Source organism: Lissotriton helveticus, chromosome 2_1 (genome assembly GCF_964261635.1).
Source record: "Lissotriton helveticus chromosome 2_1, aLisHel1.1, whole genome shotgun sequence".
In the NCBI taxonomy this organism is placed as follows: Eukaryota; Metazoa; Chordata; class Amphibia; order Caudata; family Salamandridae; genus Lissotriton; species Lissotriton helveticus.
The window spans coordinates 96,622,155-96,644,672 of NC_136059.1; the positions used below are offsets into that span (position 1 = coordinate 96,622,155).

At 47.9% G+C, this 22,518-nt stretch overlaps 1 protein-coding gene across 2 annotated transcripts in view; it reads right to left on the bottom strand.

Moving 5' to 3' along the window:
- Positions 1-22,518, bottom strand: part of LOC144817753 (sialoadhesin-like) — a 358,435-nt gene that overhangs the window by 78,124 nt on the left and 257,793 nt on the right. For both annotated transcript variants that reach the window (XM_078674539.1, XM_078674540.1), the window contains 2 exons: positions 19,678-19,932; positions 6,145-6,444 (listed from right to left, as the gene is read on the bottom strand). In XM_078674539.1, the coding sequence (XP_078530665.1) occupies positions 6,145-6,444; positions 19,678-19,932 (555 nt within the window). The remainder of the gene's footprint in view (positions 1-6,144; positions 6,445-19,677; positions 19,933-22,518) is intronic.

The following is a 22,518-nucleotide window of genomic DNA, read 5'->3' on the forward strand; positions in this document are numbered from 1 at the left end:
TGGATTCAAGGTACTTCCGCCGATAACCTTGGACATGTCAGAAGGCGGTAGGTGAAAATGTTAGAGATTGTGACGGACGGGATTTCCTTAATTTTCAGTGAAAGGGAGAGGAAAAGCCAATGAGCACTGCTTCAAGGCCACAGCAATGTCCACCAGACCTCTGTAGAATTATTGTTCCCAAAGAGAGCATGAAGTGAGGACTAATTGTGGCCAGTGGACTGTTTTTGCAAGCTTTTGGGCAGTCACCATTAGAAAACCCAGAAAGGAAGCTCAAACATTGTATCTCTGTTGAGAGGAGACCTTATAGACAGCATGTGGCCTGTGTGGACAGATAGACCATTTACAAGTTGTAGAAGTTGCCCAGGATTGCCATGCCACAGATGTAGCTAGATTACCTGATTGCATGCCGGCCAGACAACATCATCGTCATTATCCTGCATGCCCTGAGTTTAGCCTGAGAAACATCAAGATACTGAGTTGAGAGAAGAGGAAGAGTCATCTTCTTCTCTGCTAAAACCAGGCAAGGAAGTGCATTTGTGTATACTTGCTTGCGAATGAATGGTGCTCAACTGATGTTCATAAGCAGGAGTGTAAGTGAACTGTCAACCCTCAGCAACTGCGGTAAAAGACATGGACTGGTGCATGCTGGCTGAAAATATGATGAAATATTAGGGCAGAGGTTACCCAAAGAAATGGTAGAAAATATGGACTCATTGAAGTCATTAACCCCTTCAGCGCTGATGACAAAGCCAGCTCGTCATGGGCGTTACCTGCGCTACGCGGATGACGAGCTGGCTTTGTCACAAACCGCGCATTTTTCAAATTCCAGCGCACAGCGGGAAAACGCGGTAGCGCGGTAGAGGTTAAACACCTATGCATGACAATACGCTGACATTCGTTGGTCTCAGGAAGGCTTGGGGACACACAAGTGACTGGCAAAGGGTGATGTGTGGGGGAAATGTTCCAATACCTGGGGCAGTGTAGCATTCGGGTGCACATCGAAGCTCCCCATAATGCAAAGGAAAGCACTCACAAAGATGATCATGCTGCCCAGAGTACTTTATTTGTTTGTGAACCTTCCTATTTGGATTCCCCAGACCTGGTTCAGATCATTGGCTGATGAGGGCTGAAAGCCAGAAACCGGTCCTAGGATTCTTGTTTCCAGTCCAGGGAGGACCTGGCTTGGCAGTTTGCGCTGGACTGTTCCCAGGGGGCACAGGGTCAAGACTGATTTGCATATGTCTGGGTTCAAGCTGGAATGGCATGGTGAGCAAAACAACGATGGATTTAGGCCCAGATCTCTGTACTGGGGTGAATGTATGGCATTTGTCTGCATTCTGTCCATCAACTGTTGTTTTTGCTCAGCTCCTTGGACACACAGACTGAGTGACCTAATATGGGACAGAGGGAGGTAACCGGTCCCCTTACATACTTTGCCGCAGACTACTAAAGATGGAAGGCTGGGAGTCCCAGGCTTTGAACTATACCATGCTACGACACAGATACAATGTGTGACCAGATGGGAGGCAGGGCTACAATTGGAGGAAATAAGTAGCCTAGAAATAGTACGGCAAGAGGGAGCTTTGATAGCGCTCCTTCTATGGCTGCAGCTACACTAGGGCCACTGCCCAAATTGCCGTCCATAACCCTGCGCTTCAGTGGTACCATTAATTGGGAGCCACGAGGTGGTTCGTCACGGTGAGCAGAATGGCAACATGGACTGCAACAGACCTGCTTATGATGTGTGATTGTTTTGAAGGAGGAAAATTGAAGAGCCTAGAGAAGCTAATAATTATCCTATATGCCCTGAGTTTAGTCGGAGAGCCATCATGATACTGAGTTTAGAGAGAGCTAAAACCAGGCAAGGAAGATAATTTGTGGATACTGCCTTTTAGAAGGAAGCTAAAAACATGGCTATTCCCTAAGATCTAAGGGCTTGGTGAGGTCCTGAAGGTGGTAGGCCAGCTCATTCACTTTTTAGCGCCAGGATGCCTGACAGGTGACAGTGCGCTCTATAAATGCAATAAATAAATAAAATAATAATAAATACTTGCTTGCGAATGAATGGTGCTCAACAGTTGTACATAAGCAGAGGCCCAGGATTCACCAGGGGAATCATACAATTGATTTGTGAGATCAGCTTGCCCCTGCAGCAATGCTTAGTGTTGCTTCACCAAAAACCTCAGGCACTAAACTCTATCTGTGAATATGTAACAGACTGACATACTTGCATTACTCTCAGCATCATACTCAATAAACACCTCTTGTGACAGTGCATCCACCCATCTTTACAGTCTTAGTCCTGTGGGCCAAAGGATGTTTCCACAGTCATCTGTTTGCAATCACACAACATGATCAGAAAACATTTGGACAATTTATAAGTATCCCCTGCCTTCAGATCCAGTCCTGACTCTGGTGCGTATGATTCCGGAACAAAAATGGGTTCTACATGTAAGTGACTTGTGTGAGTCTCCTAAAGTGAACTTGTTTCCGTATGTCCCGGTTGGTGATCTGGGGCTGTTGAACCTCTTTTGCAAGGAAAGAACAAGAGACACTACTGCACTTTTAAAAACTTAGTAGAGCTGTGGTACCTGATTCATCCCAGCAATAGTTGTTAAACTGAATATTAATTGCTGGACAGAAATACTCACTCCCTTATTCCAGTGGATAGCACAAACTGCGAAAATACCTGAGTCCTGGCACAGGGCTATGATTTAACTCGGTTTTAAAAGAGGATGATGGAATGGAACCAAGTTATTATAGATTAATAAGCTTAACAGATGCCATTTACAAACTTACCTTAAAGATTGGGTGTTTGAAATTAATCTTTTTCCATTGGTACAGGGTCGTTTTTGTGAGGGACATTCCATGACTGGTCATTGCTTTGCACTATGGTGTTTTATACAGAAGTCAATAGAGCTAAACCATTGTGTGTTTGCTTCGTTGACTTTCGTGCAGCTTTTGACTCAGTGGAAAGAGGTTATTTGTAGAGCAAACTAGAAGAGGCACGGTTGAGCTGCACTCACGACGAAACGTTCCAAAACGGCTGTGGTCGTGACAAGCCCAGCTCGTCATGAGTGCAACTCCACTGTGTCTCATGACGAGCTGAGCTCGTTACAAGCACGGCGGCGCTGCGCGCGGCCCCCCTTCCCCCGCACAGCAGGTGAAAACGCCCCGCAGCCAAGGGGTTAAAGGATTACATAATTAAATTGGACTCCGGTAGAGTTAGATCATTCAGGTAGGCTGTCCAAAACAATTAAAATATAAAAACAGTCTGTAGAAAGGGTGCTTATTGTTTGTCTCCTATTCCAATATCTACCTGGGAGACCATCTGGCCACCTGGAGCGAGACCAGGTCAATCGCGATGAAAATGGGAGGAGCCCACATTCCAAATCTACTTTATGTGGGCAATCTATTTCTTATTAATAACTCAGCTGTATGTCTACAATAGATGATTGTCAAATAAATGTTATGACTCTAAATATAGAAATGACTAAAATAATGATTTTTGGTGGGAGAATAATACATTAATCTTGGTTTATAGACAAAGTTAAAATTGAGAAAGTACATTATAGTTTTTATGTTTGTTAGTTAATAGACCTCTAAATTGGAATAACCACCGAAATTCAATAAAGTCCAGGGCCTTATTAAAAGGAGTAGCTTTGGAGGTTGCTTGTTAGTACCTTTAATGAAAAGTACTGAAATGAAAAGTCTACCAAAGGTACTTTATGGGTCAGAGGTAATATTTTCTGATGCATGTGAAGCATGGGCGAGTAAGTATTGAAATCTTATCTTGGAAAGATATTCACAATTTTTCAAATGGAGCATGGCTAAACAACATGAATGGAATCTCACTTCCTGGGCAGAATTGGCAGGACTTCAATTGTTGCGTTATTATCTTCTAGTGCGCATTCAACAACGCTATTTCACTTATCTTTTTTGCTTACCCAGCCCTCAGTTTTAAGAAATGTTAAAATGGTGAGTAGGATGTAATCATTTGTACTCTGTTTCAAAGTTCTGTGCAATGATAAAAAACAGAATGGGATTATGCCCATGCACATTAAATACTAAATGCCCTATGTGCCACATGGTAAATGATTTTCCAATTGCTTTAAATCAGCAGAAAAAGTTCTTTAAACCATTATTTTTAAAGTACACAATCTGTATAACACAGGTTCCTATCACCTTCTTAGCCAATATGAATTGTTTGAATATTTTTATCAAGGTTATTCGGTTCTTAATAGCTATTAAAAGAATCTTATAATGTTTATATAATGAAGTGTGGTGTATCTTCTAAGAATGTTAGTTTTATTACATTATTTATCATGACTGTTGCTTTTATTTTATCTTGAATGATTGTGCTATGTATTATTGTGTGTAGTTTTACGAACAACTGTCTCAATAAACGTACTTCTAAACATAAACTATTTTATTTAAAGTTCCAACAATATTATTTTTAAAATGAATAGTTAATTTCTAAAACAAGTAAGGTCTTTAATTTAACTAAACCTGTCATAGACAATAAAATTCAATCGTTTAAATCTATATAAAGGATATCCAGTACTTAATTTGTGGCAGTGGTTGCCTGAGGGGGCCACCGGCACTTATTTTTTCCCATCACACATTAACAAAGAGCATTAGAGGGAACAATATAGAAAGCCGAAAGACCGAGGAAGAGAAAAATGAAAAAAAACGGTATGAAGAACGAAAGCAGGAAACAGCAAGAAAAAGATAATGGAGCAGCGAGTGTCTGGTAGTGGATTAAATATGTTTAGCATAACTTCATAGCTGGCATGCCTCAAACAGGAACAGTGTAATGTATACATAATATAACTTAACATGTGTATTTGTAACACACACGTTCACCCCTAGCAGGGTATCTTGGCTCAGAATAACAGATGTTTGTTGTTACCCAACTCAAAGGTACTCATTTTATCAACCTCAGATGGATGAAAGGCTGAGTGGACCTGCCGTGATTTGACCATGAGGTCGAACACAGGCCCCTGCGGTGGATGCATTAGTCCACTGAGGCACCAGACCCAGATACAGCACCCTGAATACTCTAGGGCTTATTTATGAGCGCATCATTGTTTGTGACGTTCCAGCGGCGCAGATTATATAATCATATCTATGAGGCCACACAAAGCCCTATGAGTGGCTTTGGATGGTCTCGTAGATATAGAGTAAGGCGAGGCAGCGCAAAGTACTGGGTTGCCTTACTCTGTGTTCGGGAGGCGTTCTATGGGCGTTGCAGTGGGTTTTCTGACGCAACATCCATGGAGTTTGATGCGGCCCCAGATTTACAAGATCATGCACACCTGGGGAAGCGCCAGATCCTTACACCTCCTGAGGTGAGGCGTAACAAGGAGAAATTTCTTTATTTCTCCTCGTTATTTCATCTTTCTATGTGTGCTGCATTCTTCATCACGCATAGAAAGAGGAAAATCCCTCTTAGGATTGTTTCTGTGCCGGAAGGTGCCCCTTCCTGTGCAAAAACAATCCTGCCTACAACACAGCAACCTTGCACCATGGAGCAAGGGTGCCTGAGTTGGTGCAAAAAGAACAATTGATGGACAGAATGCAGAACCATGTCATACATTCACCCCAGTACAGAGATCTGGGCCTAAATCCATCGTTTTTTTGCTCACCATGCCTTTCCAGATTGGACCCAGCCATATGCAAATCAGTCTTGACCCTGCGCCCAATGGGAACAGTCCAGCGCGTAGTGCCAGGCCAGGTCCTCCCTGGACTGGAAACAAGCATCCTAGGACCGGTTTCGGGCTTTCAGCCCTCCTCAGCCAGGATAGCTTGACTCCAGTGGCATGGAGAGCACGGGACTCAAGTCTGGGCATACCCGTCCCACTCGGGGTGACAAATGCAAAAAGAACAATTGATGGACAGAATGCAGAACAATGTCATACATTCACCCCAGTACAGAGAGGCAGCCAAAACAGCACCAGCACAGGGGGAAAGGGCAGGAATGCCCATATTGCATAATTACGGTGCATTTCTGCCCTTTCACTAGTTATCATTAATAAATGTTGCTAATTTAGGCATAAATCAAAATATTTTACCAAAACTGCAACTCCAAGTAGACATAATAGAAAGTCTTAACCTCTATAATTGGATCAAATTAACACTTACTTTCTGCGGAAAAAATGATTTGCGATTCTGCACTGCCATGTGTATTATTCGCTAAGCACATGTATGCGCCTTCATCCTCTAACATGACATTTCGAATTTCCAGTTTCAAGGAGTTATGAGAAGAGGAGATGGAAAGCCTCTGGTTGGGAGCAGCAGGGGGGCTGGATGAAGCCACCAAAACATCATCTCTGTATAGTGCTATTTCAGAGGGAGGGCTGCTGTCCACAGAGCAGTGGATGCTGGCCAGATGCCCATCCTGCATCTCTAAGAAAGAGCTCATGGTCAGATTTCTTGGTCCATCTGAGAAAACAAGCACAGAAGGATTACATGACATACACCAATGTCCTTAATACAATGTAAGTTATGGGACAAAAATGTTTTGCTATGTGCAATTCATTCCCAAAGCTATCATTCTAGTTCGGTTTGCTAAAATGTGCTAAAAATGTGGTACTGCAGGCTGTACTCTCAGTGTGATTTATTTAAGGACCTCTCTTTAAAGCCATTTTCTAAGCAATATCAGTGAGAATCGACATTTTCTCAATGTGGTACTGCCGCCACCATTGTGTATGTTATGTCTGTGGAGACACGTTAGCTATCAGTTCCACTACTTCTTTTCATATTCAGGTAAAGTCAATAAAATGGCGTGCCCTTCACGTATGTCATTGATATAGTGTACCAGTGGAGAGGTATATTATTTGTGTTTTGATTTTTTGATCAGAACCAAAGCAGCCCTGCAACAGTAAATTTCCCAACACATTTTAGGGGCGGTTGGTAACTGTTCTTGTCTGCCCACCAAACATTTGAATGGGTACATGACCATTTTTGGGGCATTCCAAATGCACCATTAACACTTTTGAATGACATAGAAGCTAAAACTTCTGAATGGAATTACACCAAAGCCACCAAGAAGAAAGAACTATTCAGTTTTTGTAAATTAGATCAGCATTTTTGAAATATTTCGGTATGTAAAATGTTGTAAAGTGGGCTTTGAATTGTAAATCTTTTGTATATGTGAACACACGCTCACCCCAGGAATGACTGGGTTGATCCTGGCAGGCAATAAAAATACAAGTGTCCTAAGAAAATAAATGCACATTTAGCCAACATACAATATGCCATTTGAGAGGCAATGCAAAAATAGGGTGAAACTACTTTAATGTATCTTTCTAATGCATAGCATTGGCCTAAACCCTAGACTTTACCTCTGAGCTGCTGAGGCTGTTCCACCCTAAGTGCTAAGTCCTTTTTTTGATGTTTGGAGCACTTTGTGCATAACCACCATAATGTTTATTTTCTTTCACAAAATATATCCAGGCCAAATTTGTTTCTTTTTGTGTCACCTAATTGGGGATTCTAAAGGTACTCATAGTTTGTGGATTCTCCTGGAGGGAACCAAGAAAATAGCCAAAATCTAGCACAACATTGTTTTTTTTGGGAAAATGGGAAAAACTGCTGTGTAAGAACACATATTTTTTTTAAAACTGGCATCAACAAAAGAGTTTCTGTGTTAAGATCACATCTTCTCAGAAGCAAACAGAGTTTTTTTTAAAAAAAACAACACGTTTGTAGGTCTCGCACCTGGCAATACTGCGCAAAGCAAAGCCTATAGTCGTCGGCTATGCTTTCAAGGGCTTGCAAGGGGGACAGGAGATGGGCACGCGCAGGATCGGATCAGACTGGATATGTTGACTTGCGCGCCGTGCGCATCTCCTGTCCCCCTTGCAAGCCCTTGAAAGCACTTTCACTTTCTATGCCCAAGACGTGTCAGCGCACAGGCGTGGCCCGCTCACCGGGCTGCTGGGCAATGCGACGCCGAAAAACACCCCGCCTCTCCACTTCAACCGGGACTTCTCTGGATTTCCACCGCTACCGCGGGGCTCTCCCTCCCTCATGGGAGCCCTACATCCACGGGCAACACCGGCCTCTTCCGGCCGCGTCACAGGCCCCGCCCATGTCACGGGCAAGGATGCCTGACTTCCTGGTTTCGCCCCCGCCCGCAACGGTGATTTTGTGCTTGTTTTTTCTCATTACCCGATGCGTGTATAGTTGCGCCTTTATACGCAGTTTATTATGGGAGCTAACATACTTTTACTTGAGAATCTCTTTATTCTCTCTGTCCTAGTTATGACTGAGCTCTGTCTCACGGGTTCTTCTCGCATTATGAAAAGCTCTTTTCTCACCCCCCCCTTAGTGGAGGCGCTTACACTCTAGTCATTACGGGAGGTGAAGTCACGTGCTGTGCTCCTTCAGTTCCTGGTACTTTGCTTCTTGAGCACTGAGACCGGTGTCCGGAACCGTCCGAATGCGTGGAGATGCTGCCGCTTCAGAGCCTGCTCCGGGCCGGGCGCCGGTGATCCTGTGGTGTGAGGGTGAGAGCGCCTTGTGTGCGAGAGAGCCCGCCGCGGCGCTATAATGTGGTGGAATTGGAGAAAAAACCTTGTGTATGCGACGCTTACACTTTTTTGTTACAAGTGAACTGGTAGTTGAACAGGGAAGTGCCCGTGCAAGATGAGCGTGGTACTTTAAGAGGGCTGCGGTGCCACCCGTGGAGGTGGACGAGCCAACATATTAACAGGGAAAGTCGAGCCCAGCGTCTGGCTCGGCTGTAGGAGCCCGAGCACAAGCCGAGCCTGGCATTTGTTTTGCTGGGTGAATCGTGCAACAAACAACACGTAAAATATGATATTACAAAAAACGCATTTCTGGAACGTGCGTTAGCTTTGATATTAATAAGTCACTTTTCAGGTTTATTGAGGAAATGAAGAAAAGGGGAGGGGGGTGTAGATTGGTGAAACTATTTTCATAAGATCACACAGTTTGGAGATAGCCAGGTTTTCGAGTTTCACTTAGTACAAATCATGCACTACATGGGTGTCTTATTTGTCTCCTTTTTACCAGGATGTTTAACCGTTATTTTCAACTTTATGCACAAGGTTAGAGCGAGGGTGGCAGAACGAAGCCACAAGAAAGCTCGGCTTGTTTTGGGCTCGAGGTTCCAAGAGCAAAACTACAAGTCCCAGAATACAGATCGCTGTTGAGTGCTGACTGAAATATCCACAACTGGCTGACAGTGTAAACAAGCATTTGCAATGCAATAGGTCTCGCATTTGCAAGAGTTTGAGCTATTGGCATTGTAAATGACAATGCCTTTTATTTATGCGTTTGAAAACCTTCAAGCTGTGCGTAAACAAGCACTTTGTACTTATAGCCCTTGCTTATGAGAAGCAAAGCAGTCAGTCTCTTTTACTGACAGCCTTGCTTCTCGTAAGCAAGGACTATACGTACAAAGTGCGTGTTTATGCACCACTTGCAGGTTTTCAAAACAAATGAATAAAAGGCATTGCCATTTACAATGCCAATAGCTCCGACTCTCGCAAATGCGAGACCTATTGCATTGCAAATGTTTGTTACCATAGTATGCGCATTTTTTCAAGTGGTAGTCCATCTAACCGAGAAAGCAAGTTAGTCATTTTGTGGATCTCTGCAGATTTCAGAACTTTCCCCCACAGAAATGATTTTAGCCAAAGTTTGAATTATGCAGGTCATTCTGGGTAAGAAAGCGTAGCAGTCTCCATGCAGGTAACAGCACCCTGGATTCCTCTGTGACTCAGGATCTGTAGTGATCCCTGGTTGCCGGCTGGCCCAGAGTCTGTATTCACTATGGCACATGAGAGATGGGATTCTAACCCATCTCTGCCGGCTCACATGTCAAATCAATGCCCATAAGAGTTCGTGTTTGCTCTCTCTTGCCGTGGGGATGGGGGTGCTCTAGGCCCGAGAGAGGCAGAAAGACTGTTTGCGCTTTAGGGGTGGGGGATAAGCCCAATCCATATTTCGGCAACCCACACCCAAAATTGTTTCTAAAAAAAATGTCTGTGTCTAGTTTGCTTTCTGTCCCCTTAGGAGGCAGATTGGGGTAAACTTCCCACAGCCCCAGAAGAAAGATTGCTGGGCCTGTTCTGGGGTTGGGGCACAGTCCAGTGTCTTGGTGTGACACCACCATCACTTCTTTTTAAAACATGATTGTACTGTGGGCAAAGATAGGAAACATTTTGTCACAATAGCATGCGTCCAGGTGCTGTTGGCATGTTACAAAGCTATGTGATGAATATACAGGGTGGGTGAGTGGCAGACCCGTTCACTTGGAAGACTGCAGTCTACTGTGCTTTGCAGGACTGCCTCCAGCATGCAGCTAGTACAGTGCTGACAGAGGGTTCCATGGGTGACTGGAGTTTTTCACAGAGGTGAACAATTTGAAAAGTCAGCACAGGGCTATGAATTAGAACAGAATAAGTGTCAGGGCAAAATGAAGTCAGGGACTGCTTAGGACAATGGATCATCATTGAAAAGCTGGGGTATGTGCTGCTGAGGAGACTTAAGTGGGCCTAGGGAAATGGGGTCTAGTCTCAGAACCACCAGCAAGTGACCATAGAGAAATACATTTACAGAGTAGAGGCAGGCCACCTCTCCTCGACCCCTCACAGGGTGAGGCTCCCAGGCCCGGCAGCAGATGAATGCTGACTGTCAGAGTCTTCTTGAGCAAATAACTTTTTGCACAATGCAGCACAGAGTTCAAGCATTGGCTAAGCCAATGGGTCTCATCTATGAGACCGGTTTACTTTGCCAGTGGCAGCCATGCTGTACAGCACTTCAGCTGCTGTGCAGCACGGCGAAAACAAGTGTAATGATGCAGCTGCTGTAGGCATGCACATGCTTTCAACATGCATTCACATACTTACAAAATGACACAGGTGTTTTTTTCCTTTTTATTTACCGGTCCAAGATGGATCGGCAATTTTTTTTAAAAAGTAGCTTTTTTTTTTACAATGCAGCATAAAAGTCATTAAAAAAACAGAGAAGCGGGTTGCGGTAGTGAGTGGGGGCGAAGAAACATGGCGGGTGGCGGAAGAAGCAATACAGTAGGTGGGGAAAGAAGCAACAGAAGGGAGAGATCACAGAGACAAAGGGCTAGAGAGAACAACATGGGTGCTGGCAGAAGGAGAGACGCACATGGTTGAAAGAGAACAACAGGGAAGGAAGCACATGCGAGAGACAGCTGGAAAACACATACAATCTCATGAAGTATTTACACAAAAAAAAGTAGTTCTCTAAAACTGAGCAGTAGAAACATAGAAGCCAGCCAGCCACAGAGATGGTAAAGAGGGTATGCTCCATGGGCGGGGTAAACACAAGGAAAGCCATTAAATAGAAAGCAAGCAAATAATTGACAAGAAATGAAGCCAATGGAAGTCTACCCCAGGGTGGGCTATGCAACTTTTTATGTTCCTGCCAGGTGGGGAGGAAAAGGTAGGCCCTCTGGTGGACTTGCAATCTGGGTGGGTACCCATTTGGGTTGTTCAGCGGAAATTATACCAACGCACTCGGAAGACGTACAATGCGTTCTTCTTAAATGGCCACATGCTTACAACTTAGCGATTGTTAATGTTTATTCTCGTCCAGTGAGTGTGTCTATGGAATCACCCACTCTAGAAGAATTATCTCTATTTCTAGGGCTACTACCCGCTGATTGTAAGATTTTGTTGGGAGGGGATGTCAACTGCCATTTTGAACCATTACATGGATTAAAGGAGGGTGCCCACTGGGGGATTCCTCCCTGTCGATCGCCAAGCCCGAAATCATGGTCTCCCTTGGCGTTACAGATTATGTCCCTTACCCTGAATTACGCACTGAGGGCTTGTAACGGGCGCACTCCATCTGACAGTCCCTCAGTGTGCACCTTTAACAGGAAGGGCCACGAATCACGCCTAGACTACATTTTTGTAGATACCAGCATGTGGTCTAAGGTTTTGGACCTCAAGGTGACGGTGAGAGCAGATAGCGACCATAATGCTCTCTGCTTGGACATGGTTCATCCAGGGCCCAAAGAAAGCACACCACTAAACGATGTAGAACAAGACATAGGGGCCCTAGTATTATCCAACAATAGACATAGGGTGAAATGGGGGAAACTAGTTAACTCTACAGAGTGCATCACGAAAATCTATGATCTGGCGCTCCTAAAATTAGTCGAAATGGATGACTTGATTAATAATCCTAAAGGTATTGATTTCAATGAGAAACTAGGTCAAATCCATGTAGACCTAGTTGAGAGACTAGGAGAGGTTTTTTACCCTGTGACCATGAGAAGGAAGAAGAGGACACCAACCTCAGCTTGGTATAACTCCACGTGTAAAAAGATCAAAACTGAACTGATCTCTATGGTCAAGTCTGGCACTGATAAAAATAAAGTACATGAGCTGAGAATAAAATATTGGGAGGCCATCGCCCACGCAAAATCTGAATGGGACTTGGATAGATGGCATAACCTAACAATGGCGTTGGAAACCAGGGACTCAAGAACATTTTGGTCATTAGTCCACACAGGTTCAGGGGAACCGAAAGCTGCAGTAGAGCCAAACATTGCTGCTTCGGTATGGGAATCCCATTTTAGTAAACTGTATCAAGAGAGTTTTACCATCCCTACAGAGGTAGTTTCTGACACCCTCTCTGAGCGCAACGAGAAACTAGAGTTCACCTTGGGTGAGGTATTAAATGCAATAGGGAGACTTGCACGGGGGAAGGCTCCCGACCTTGATAAACTCTCTGGAGACTTATTCAAACACCAACCAGAGATTTGGGGTCCCTACTTGCTCATTATTTTCAACTCAGTTTTGAGAGGAATGGAGATCCCCTGTACTTGGCTGGGCGCAGAGCTAGTACAGATTTTCAAAAATGGCTCTCCTCTACTCCCCGCCAACTACAGGCCGATCAGCCTTATAGATGTACCCCAAAAACTTTTCGCCCGTCTTCTGCTGGACCAGCTCTTGGATTGGATGGAGGACAATGCGATCCTTAGTCCTCTCCAGGCAGGCTTTAGGAAGAACACATCCACCATGGATCAGATTTTTCGCCTCGTTTTTCTTTTCTGGAAAACGGCAAGGATCGAGGGGGGAAGTCTGTACATGGTGTTTGTGGATCTGAGGTCCGCATTCGACCTAGTGCCACGCGAGAAACTATGGGTGGTTCTTAGGGATTTGGGTGTTCCCCCACAGCTCCTGCAAGTAATAATCAGGCTGCATAATGGAAATTTTGCCCAGGTTCGGTGTGGGAGGGATGGGGCATTGTCATCTAGGTTCCCAGTTGGCAGGGGGGTAAGACAGGGTTGTGTCTTAGCACCAACCCTGTTTTGCCTCTACGTCAACGGCGTAATATCCCACCTTGATAATGTCACCAATAACGATGCCCCTAGGTTGGCAGGCAGGAGGGTCCCGGCAATTATGTTTGCCGATGATACTCTCCTGCTTTCCAAATCCACGATGGGGATCCAACGTATACTGGATGGGTTTGGGGACTTCTGCAGAGCTCATGGCCTCGAGATCAATGCAGAGAAAACCAAGTTCATGGTATTCAATCCCTCGGTAACAACTAGGCCAAATCCAACCTAGGGATCTGATAGGCTGGAAAGGGTTAGAACGTTCCAGTACTTGGGGGTAACTCTACATGAAACCTTATCTTGGGGTCCACAGATTGCAAGATCTCGCCTAAAGCTATCACAAATGGTGGGGGCCATTTTGAAGGTTTCGAACTCCTCAACCTTCAAGCCAGTTAGTCCAGCCCTGAAGATGTACAAAACTCAAGCCAGAGCAGCCTCATCATATGGTGGTGAACTGTGGGGTCATAGCGCTGGGACTGAACTTGTCAAGGTGGAGACCAGCTTCCTTAGACGGTTGCTGTCTCTACCACAAGGCACGCCTCTTCTACCATTGAGATTGGATTTGGGCCTACCTTCAATAGGGGACGAGTTAGCCCTAAAGCCATTGAGATTCTGGCACAGGCTATGGTCCACTACCGAACTGTCCCATGACAGGGAAGATTTGAAGCACGTTTTGAGCTATAATTGTTCTGACAGAATCCCATGGTTGGCCTATGTAAAACGAGAATTTTCCCGATTAGGTTTGGCTGATCTGTGGGATGATCCCGAAAGAGGCTGTCTTGGGGTGTCCTGCAAAATGCTCACTAAGATATACAAGGACAAAAGCCTATCTACGCTCTTGTCCGCCCCGAAAATTGGCACCCGCATTGAACAATTTTTGGTTTCCAAAAGTTCATTTAAGTTTGAAAAATGTATGGACATTTTTTTCCCCATTACTGCAAGGAAACTTTTTATCCAATGGAGGTTTGGTACATTGCCCCTTAAAGACTTTACAAGTAAATGGTCTACATCGGACGATAAAATCTGTCCTGGGTGCAGCACGAATGTGGAGGATGAACTACACGTGCTGTTTTTTTGCCCTGCTTACAGCAGACCAAGAAAGTACTGGCTTGTACCTTTGTGTACGAATCTAGGCTTCAGACACTGTTTACAATCGTATAGAATTCTAAAGACAAGTACTTTGCACTGTATTGTTTTTGCACTATCCAAGTATCTAATGGCTATGTGGCTGAAGAGGAAAAAAATACTGGAAGGGTAATCCATAACCATGAAATGAACTGCAGTGAATGGTACCTTGAATTCCCCGGATCCTCACATATTATGAATTAAGTAGTTTTTGCTCCTTGCATTGTTTTTATATTGTATGTTAACATGTGATTTTAATGTTTTTACTGCATCTTTTATGGTCTTAATGGCCGAAATAAAGAACTTTTGGATTGGATTGGAAAGCAAAGGGCGGGCTTTCTGCCCCGGTTAGCTCTTGGGAAGCCCAACACAGAAACAGCTACTGACCTAATGGGAGCTCTCAGAATGGTGTGACAAGGTGGCCCAGTGCAGCAATGAGAGAATGATAAATGATTTGTATAGTTGGTATATGCCATCGATGAGTTCTGGTTTGTGAGCGACCACTGCGCCTCTGGCCTGGTCGCCCCCCTGCTCCTTGCCGCGCCTGCCTCTGAGCCCCTGCTCACCTGCATACCGAGTCCCTCCTCTCCGACGCCGTCAGCAGCGCCCCAGCCGCGGCTGGGCCGCCCGCTCTGCCGGTCCCGTTCCCGCGCCTCCTGATTGCGGCCCCGCCCCCTCGCAGGACGATTGGGCACCCCTTCCCGCCTCCCAGCTGACCCGCCCTCCCTGCTCCCCTTTTAAGGGGACCCCGCCTGCATCTGGGGAGCGACCACTGCGCCTCTGGCCTGGTCGCCCCCCTGCTCCTTGCCGCGCCTGCCTCTGAGCCCCTGCTCACCTGCATACCGAGTCCCTCCTCTCCGACGCCGTCAGCAGCGCCCCAGCCGCCGCTGGGCCGCCCGCTCTGCCGGTCCCGTTCCCGCGCCTCCTGAATGCGGCCCCGCCCCCTCGCCAGACGATTGGGCACCCCTTCCCGCCTCCCAGCTGACCCGCCCTCCCTGCTCCCCCTTTAAGGGGACCCCGCCTGCATCTGGGGAGCGACCACTGCGCCTCTGGCCTGGTCGCCCCCCTGCTCCTTGCCGCGCCTGCCTCTGAGCCCCTGCTCACCTGCATACCGAGTCCCTCCTCTCCGACGCCGTCAGCAGCGCCCCAGCCGCCGCTGGGCCGCCCGCTCTGCCGGTCCCGTTCCCGCGCCTCCTGATTGCGGCCCGCCCCCTCGCCAGACGATTGGGCACCCCTTCCCGCCTCCCAGCTGACCCGCCCTCCCTGCTCCCCTCTTAAGGGGACCCTGCCTGCATCTGGGGAGCGACCACTGCGCCTCTGGCCTGGTCGCCCCCCTGCTCCTTGCCGCGCCTGCCTCTGAGCCCCTGCTCACCTGCATACCGAGTCCCTCCTCTCCGACGCCGTCAGCAGCGCCCCAGCCGCCGCTGGGCCGCCCGCTCTGCCGGTCCCGTTCCCGCGCCTCCTGATTGCGGCCCCGCCCCCTCGCCAGACGATTGGGCACCCCTTCCCGCCTCCCAGCTGACCCGCCCTCCCTGCTCCCCTCTTATGACGCCCCAAGAGCGACCGCGCAGCGGACGCGCGCAGCGGGAGCACCGAATGAGCGCCGAAGGCGCGCCAAAGGTAAGCCCGTCTACGCCCGTCCGCGCCTGGACCGCGCCCAGTGCCAGGACCCCTGGCCCCCACCGCCGGAAGCCGACCCGACGGACCTACGACGCCACCGAACTCAACGCACTCAACACCGGCCGAACCCCGGGTTGCTACCGAGCCACACCGAGACGCACCCACGGACCCTTCAGCTGCCACTCCTGCAAGTTCACCTGCAACCGGACCCACGCCACACCAGCTCCCACCAAGCCGAACTCCAGCAGCACCCACCTGAAGTGCATCCTGCTCAACACCCGCTCCGTCCACAGACACGCCGTCGAGCTCTGGAACCTGCTCGACACCACAGACCCAGACGTCGCCTTCCTCACGGAAACCTGGATGAACGCCTCTTCCGCGCCCGACATCGCCATCGCCATCCCAGAGGGTTACAAGATCACCCGGAGAGACCGCGCCAACCAGACAGGAGGAGGCATCGCCATCATCCACAGGAACACCATCCGCATCACGACCAACACCGATGTCACCCTCGCACCCGCCGAACACCTGCACTTCCAGATCCACGTCAACCCCAAGACCACCCTCAGAGGCACCCTCATCTACAGACCCCCGGGACCACGCACACAATTCAGCGAGGACATCGCCGACTTCGTCAGCCCGCACGCCCTCCCCTCCGCTGACTACATCCTCCTCAGGGACCTCAACTTCCACCTGGAGAGCAACAACGACTGCAACACCACCACCCTGCTGGACAACCTCTCCAACCTCGGAATCAAGCAACTGGTGACCACCCCCACACACTACGCCGGACACACACTCGACCCGATCTTCTCTTCCAGCAAGGACATCGCCTTCAGCCACGACACGGGACTCCACTGGACGGACCACAGCTGCGTCCACTTCAGCTTCAGAAGGACCACGCTCCACCACCACCAGCAACAGGCTCCCCGCAGAAGCTGGAACAAGATCACTGCAGACCAGCTCGCGATTTCCCTGAGCAAGAACCCCCCCACCAGCACAACTAACCCCAGCCAAGCAGCCACCAACCTCACGAAATGGATCAGCGACTGTGCAGACGACCTCGCCCCGCTGAAGACCCAGCCGAGCAGACCCGGCAGCAAGAAAGCCCCATGGTTTAACGACGAACTCAAGAGCTCCAAGAAGAACTGCAGAGCACTCGAGAAAACCTGGCGCAGAGACCCAACACCGGACAACATGACTGCCCTCAAGCTCGCCACCCGAAAACACCACCAGCTGATCCACGCCACCAAGAAAACCGCATTCAAGGAACGACTGGACAACAACGCACACAACAGCAAGGAACTCTTCAACATCGTGAAAGAGCTCTCCAACCCCAACGCCGGAAACAACGACATCACCCCTTCGCAAGACCTCTGCAACTCCCTCGCCTCCTACTTCCACAACAAGATCGCGGACATACACAACAGATTCAGCACTCAACCGACGCACGCCACGACCGAACCACCGCCCCCCACCACCACCCTCCGCGCCTGGACCCCGATCAGCACCGAAGACACCATCCGCACGATGAACTCCATCCACTCCGGATCTCCGACAGACCCCTGCCCCCACCACGTCTTCAACAAGGCCGACGCTGTCATCGCACCCCACCTGCGGGACATCATCAACACCTCCTTCGACATCGCCACCTTCCCGGAGAGCTGGAAGCACGCCGAACTCAGCGCTCTACTCAAGAAACCATCAGCAGACCCAACCGACCTCAAGAACTACCACCCCATCTCGCTGCTCCCGTTTCCGGCCAAAGTCATCGAGAAGACCGTCAACAAGCAACTGGCCGCCTTCCTCGAGACGAACGGCTCCCTCGACCACTCGCAGTCTGGCTTCCGGGCCAACCACAGCACCGAGACCGCCCTGATCGCAGCTACCGATGACATCCGAGCCCTGCTCGACAACGGAGAAACAGCGGCCCTCATCCTCCTGGACCTCTCCACGGCCTTCGACACTGTCTGCCACCGTACCCTAGTACAGCGCCTCAGAAACGTCGGAATCCAGGAGAAGGCACTGGAATGGATCACCTCCTTCCTCGCCGGAAGGACACAGAGGGTCCGCCTCCCCCCGTTCAGATCGGAGGCCACCAAAGTCATCTGCGGCGTTCCTCAAGGCTCCTCGCTCAGTCCAACCCTCTTCAACGTCTACATGAGCCCCCTCGCAGCCATCGCATGCCAGCACAACCTCAACATCATCTCCTACGCCGACGACACCCAGCTGATCCTCTCCCTCACTAACGACCCCGCCACTGCCAGAGCCAACCTGCACGAAGGGATGACAGACGTAGCCAACTGGATGTCGAACAGCCGCCTGAAACTGAACTCGGACAAGACGGAAGTCCTCATCCTGGGATCCTCACCCTCCGCCTGGGACGACTCCTGGTGGCCCCCCGCCCTGGGCAGTGCACCCAAACCAACTGACCACGCACGCAACCTGGGCTTCATCCTGGACTCCTCCCTCTCCATGACCAGACAAGTCAACGCCGTCTCCTCGTCGTGCTTCAACATCCTGCGCATGCTACGCAAGATCTTCCGATGGATCCCCAGCGAGACCAGGAAGACGGTCACCCAGGCCCTCGTCACCAGCCGTCTGGACTACGGCAACTCCCTCTACGCCGGAACCACCGCCAAACTCCAGAAAAGACTCCAGCGGATCCAGAACACCTCAGCACGACTCATCCTGGACATCCCCCACCGCAGCCACATCTCCGGACACCTGGGAGACCTGCACTGGCTCCCGGTCAACAAGAGAATCACCTTCCGGCTCCTCACCCACGCACACAAAGCCCTACACAACCAAGGACCAGGATACCTCAACAGCCGCCTCAACTTCTACGCTCCCAAACGCCAGCCTCGATCGACCAGCCACGCCCTCGCCGCCGTCCCCCGCATCCGAAGAGCCACCACAGGAGGAAGGTCCTTCTCCTACCTGGCCGCCAAGACTTGGAACTCCCTCCCGACCCACCTCCGCCTGACCCAGGGCCACCTCGCCTTCAGGAAGCAGCTCAAGACCTGGCTGTTCGAGCAGTAGCGGACCCCCTCCCCCCAGCGCCTTGCGACCCTCCGGGTGAGTAGTGCGCTATATAAATGCTTTGATTGATTGATTGATTGATTGATTGAATGTCACCAGAAATCTAAGATTACAATATAGGAATATATTGCAAGCTGCATAAAACCGATAAATGAATAAAAATCAATGTGTGTGTGTGTGTGTGTGTGTGTGTGTGTGTGTATGCATATATATATATATATGTGTGTGTGTGTGTGTGTGTGTGTGTGTGTGTGTGTGTGCATGTTTTTATTGTACATAATGCCGTAAAATTATCTTTTTATGAGTGTTAGCCTCAACTCAAAGATGTTTAGACCTTCGTGATTGGTAAATTAAAAATAAAGGCACTTAATGCATTTCTTACCAGTACAGAGTCTCCCCGCTTACGTCGCTTACCCGGACCGCCTCAAAGGAGGTGGGCGCACACATGCATGCACACACATGCACACACACATACCAACATATATATAAAAATACCATTACAAATTTTAAATAAAGAGCGGAAATAAACTCACAAAGCACTTGTATATTGACAGACGGTGATGTGCTGCTCCCGTCCTTATCGCGAGCCCTGCAGTGATAGAAGCCTGTATCACGACTATGGATTTGCTGAAACACGAGGGAGCTTCCGGAGTCGTCTTTGTACCATTTGCTGTTTTTATACCAGATATAGCTCAGCTCATCCTGCACACTACTGGTGACCTCACAGGTGAGGGTGACTGTATCACCTTCGCGAATGTCCGCTGGTGGCACAACCAGAACTCTTGCAGCTGCACACAAAATAAAGATGGAGATTAGAAAGAAGGCTTCTCATGATAATGCAGACAGAAATGTGATTTGGTTTCTATTGGTGTATCAAAATTATTAATATTAAAACATATTGTCTGTATTTATTGTCACTGACAATGTTGACATGTAATTTGGGAGCAAAAATCTTTTGTTTTTGCAATATTTTCCTTCCAACCTTTTCCATCCTACTCTTAATTTGGATTCTAGACATGTCTACTGCATTACAACATTGACCCTCATTATCTGCACGGTAATGAACTCATGTGTGATGTTACAGTGAGATGAAGTATTGATACCAGAAGTCGTCCTAGTAAACCAAGGGCATGTATGTGTGAAAAATGGAACTTTGAAAAATGCACTTTAGTGCATTTTTCAAAGTTTTTGCAAATTACCATGAAGTTCAACTTCAAATCGCTACTTCAAAGTGGTTCTTGCATTGCATTTACGGAATCGCAAAATGCTATTCCTTAAATGCAATGGCAATTTGAGAACTCGCAATTAATTGCGAATTCTCAAATTGTGAGGGCCTAGACCCTGGATGCATCGCAAAAGCTAATGTTGCGATCGCAAACGACCGATTTTTGTGAATCGCACTGTTTTGGATCGCAAAAGGCTTTGATGCAAGTGCCTGCTAATCACCAGTCTGATATCTACATACGACAGAAAGAGTTGCCAGTAATGGTTTACCGGCTAGATCCCTTTGGTCATGTTTACCATCCAAATTTTAAAGTGGGACCACTAACAGTGGTTAAAAAGGTTCCCTGATTCTAATAACCAGATTACACATTGAGTAGAAGACATGAGGGGCCGATTCACTAACATAGCATGTCATGGTTACTCAACTTTTTTAACACAGCCACAAAGCAAAATGCTGGTGGAGATTTACATAGCCAGGCCACGCCAGGGCCAACTTGCTTCACCTTGCGTTGCTTTGTAAAATAAAATAACACTTTATTGTGTAGGTGTTCTATGGGTGAAGCATGGGCCTTCCCACGTATCTACCCACATACTTTGATGCAAACCCAGATTTACTAAAGGCAGTACACCTGGGTTTGTGCTATAACGGAGCTCCTACCTGAGAAAATGCATAACAAGGAGAAATATCTTCATTTCTGCTCCCTCCCTTTATTGATACACAGCACAGCACGTTGCTTTGCTGTATTGCATTGCGTGAAAGGTTAGTAAATCGGGGGCTCAACTGTTGCGTACACACACACCCTCCCCAATGCCACTGTGCGGGGAACTACCAGTGTCTCACTCTCTTGGTTTCCCCAAAAGTAAGTTGACTTTTGAAAGGTCATGCAGCATTGCCATAATGCTGATTACCTGGATGCAGAGATTATACATAAATATATACTTCTTCATTCTGGAGTCAGCACCCCTCAATTCATAGCCTTTTGATCAATATAACATTATACATTAATGTATTGGTTTAGATATGGTGACCAAAATATTGTTAGCATTAATGAAGGTTTTGAATTCCCCCTCTGCTGTGTGGATACCTCCGATGACGGCAGATAGGGATCACCAGAGGCTCCAAAGCTAGGACAAACAGGAAGGGGGAAAATGGTATCCCTACCACATTCCTCTGTTAATCTTGAATTCCATGGAAGAGTGGAGGATGTGTACCTGTGTAACCACTAGATCATATTTAAAAAGTTGTCGCCACTCCAAAGTGGTGTAATATAAAGAACCCATAAGGTGATTCCACGCTATCAAACACTATTTTTGCATCTAGAGAAAGGGCCACTTAATCATTCTTGTCGTTTTGCACCACCCAATTCGAGCCAGCTTTCAGAGGTGTGATGTTGAAGGGTGTAGGGTATAAAACCTACTTGGTACTGTGGGATCAATGCTGGCAGGTAACCCTTCAGACGACTGGCCAATACTTTTACCAAGATTCTCATGTCTGTTTTTAACAGGGAAATAAGTCTATAATTAGTGCAGCCTAAGGGGTATTTTACGGGTTTCAATATCAGAACTATCTTGGCCTTGTTAGCATCTCTGAGGGGTAGTGGGCTACCTTGAATTTCATTAAAGAGTTTTCAGAGGAGATGGACTATCAGGTGCTGATTGATTCTATAATACTCTGGGCCCGATTCTGATGCGGTTAGGAAAGCCTCCTAATGGCATTTGCACCGTCCAAATCGGATCCAGGACGTGTCTTTCTGACTGAAACAGAAACTTTTCTGACCGACCAAGTACAATGCGAGTTAGGCGTTAGGAATATCCCAATCCGAACCCGACGGCATTTGGAATGACCGAGACATACAGAGCAGAATCGTACATCCCTATGGGCCGCATTTCCAAACGACCGAGTACGATGCTGGATTCGGACAGCCTATCTAAATCAGCAGTCAGAATCAGACTTTGGGCCCCGTAGCGGGCCCTCTGCACCTTGAACCTTCCCTATCAAGCCCGAGGAGGTACCAATGGGTCCACCCTTACCAGCCATGCACAGTGTGGCAGGGACCAGGGGGTGCCCGCCACAGGGTGCCCGATTTTTTCCAGCCACCCCTTTCTTCAATGGGAGCCTATGCATTCGGTTGAAACATAGGTTCCCATTG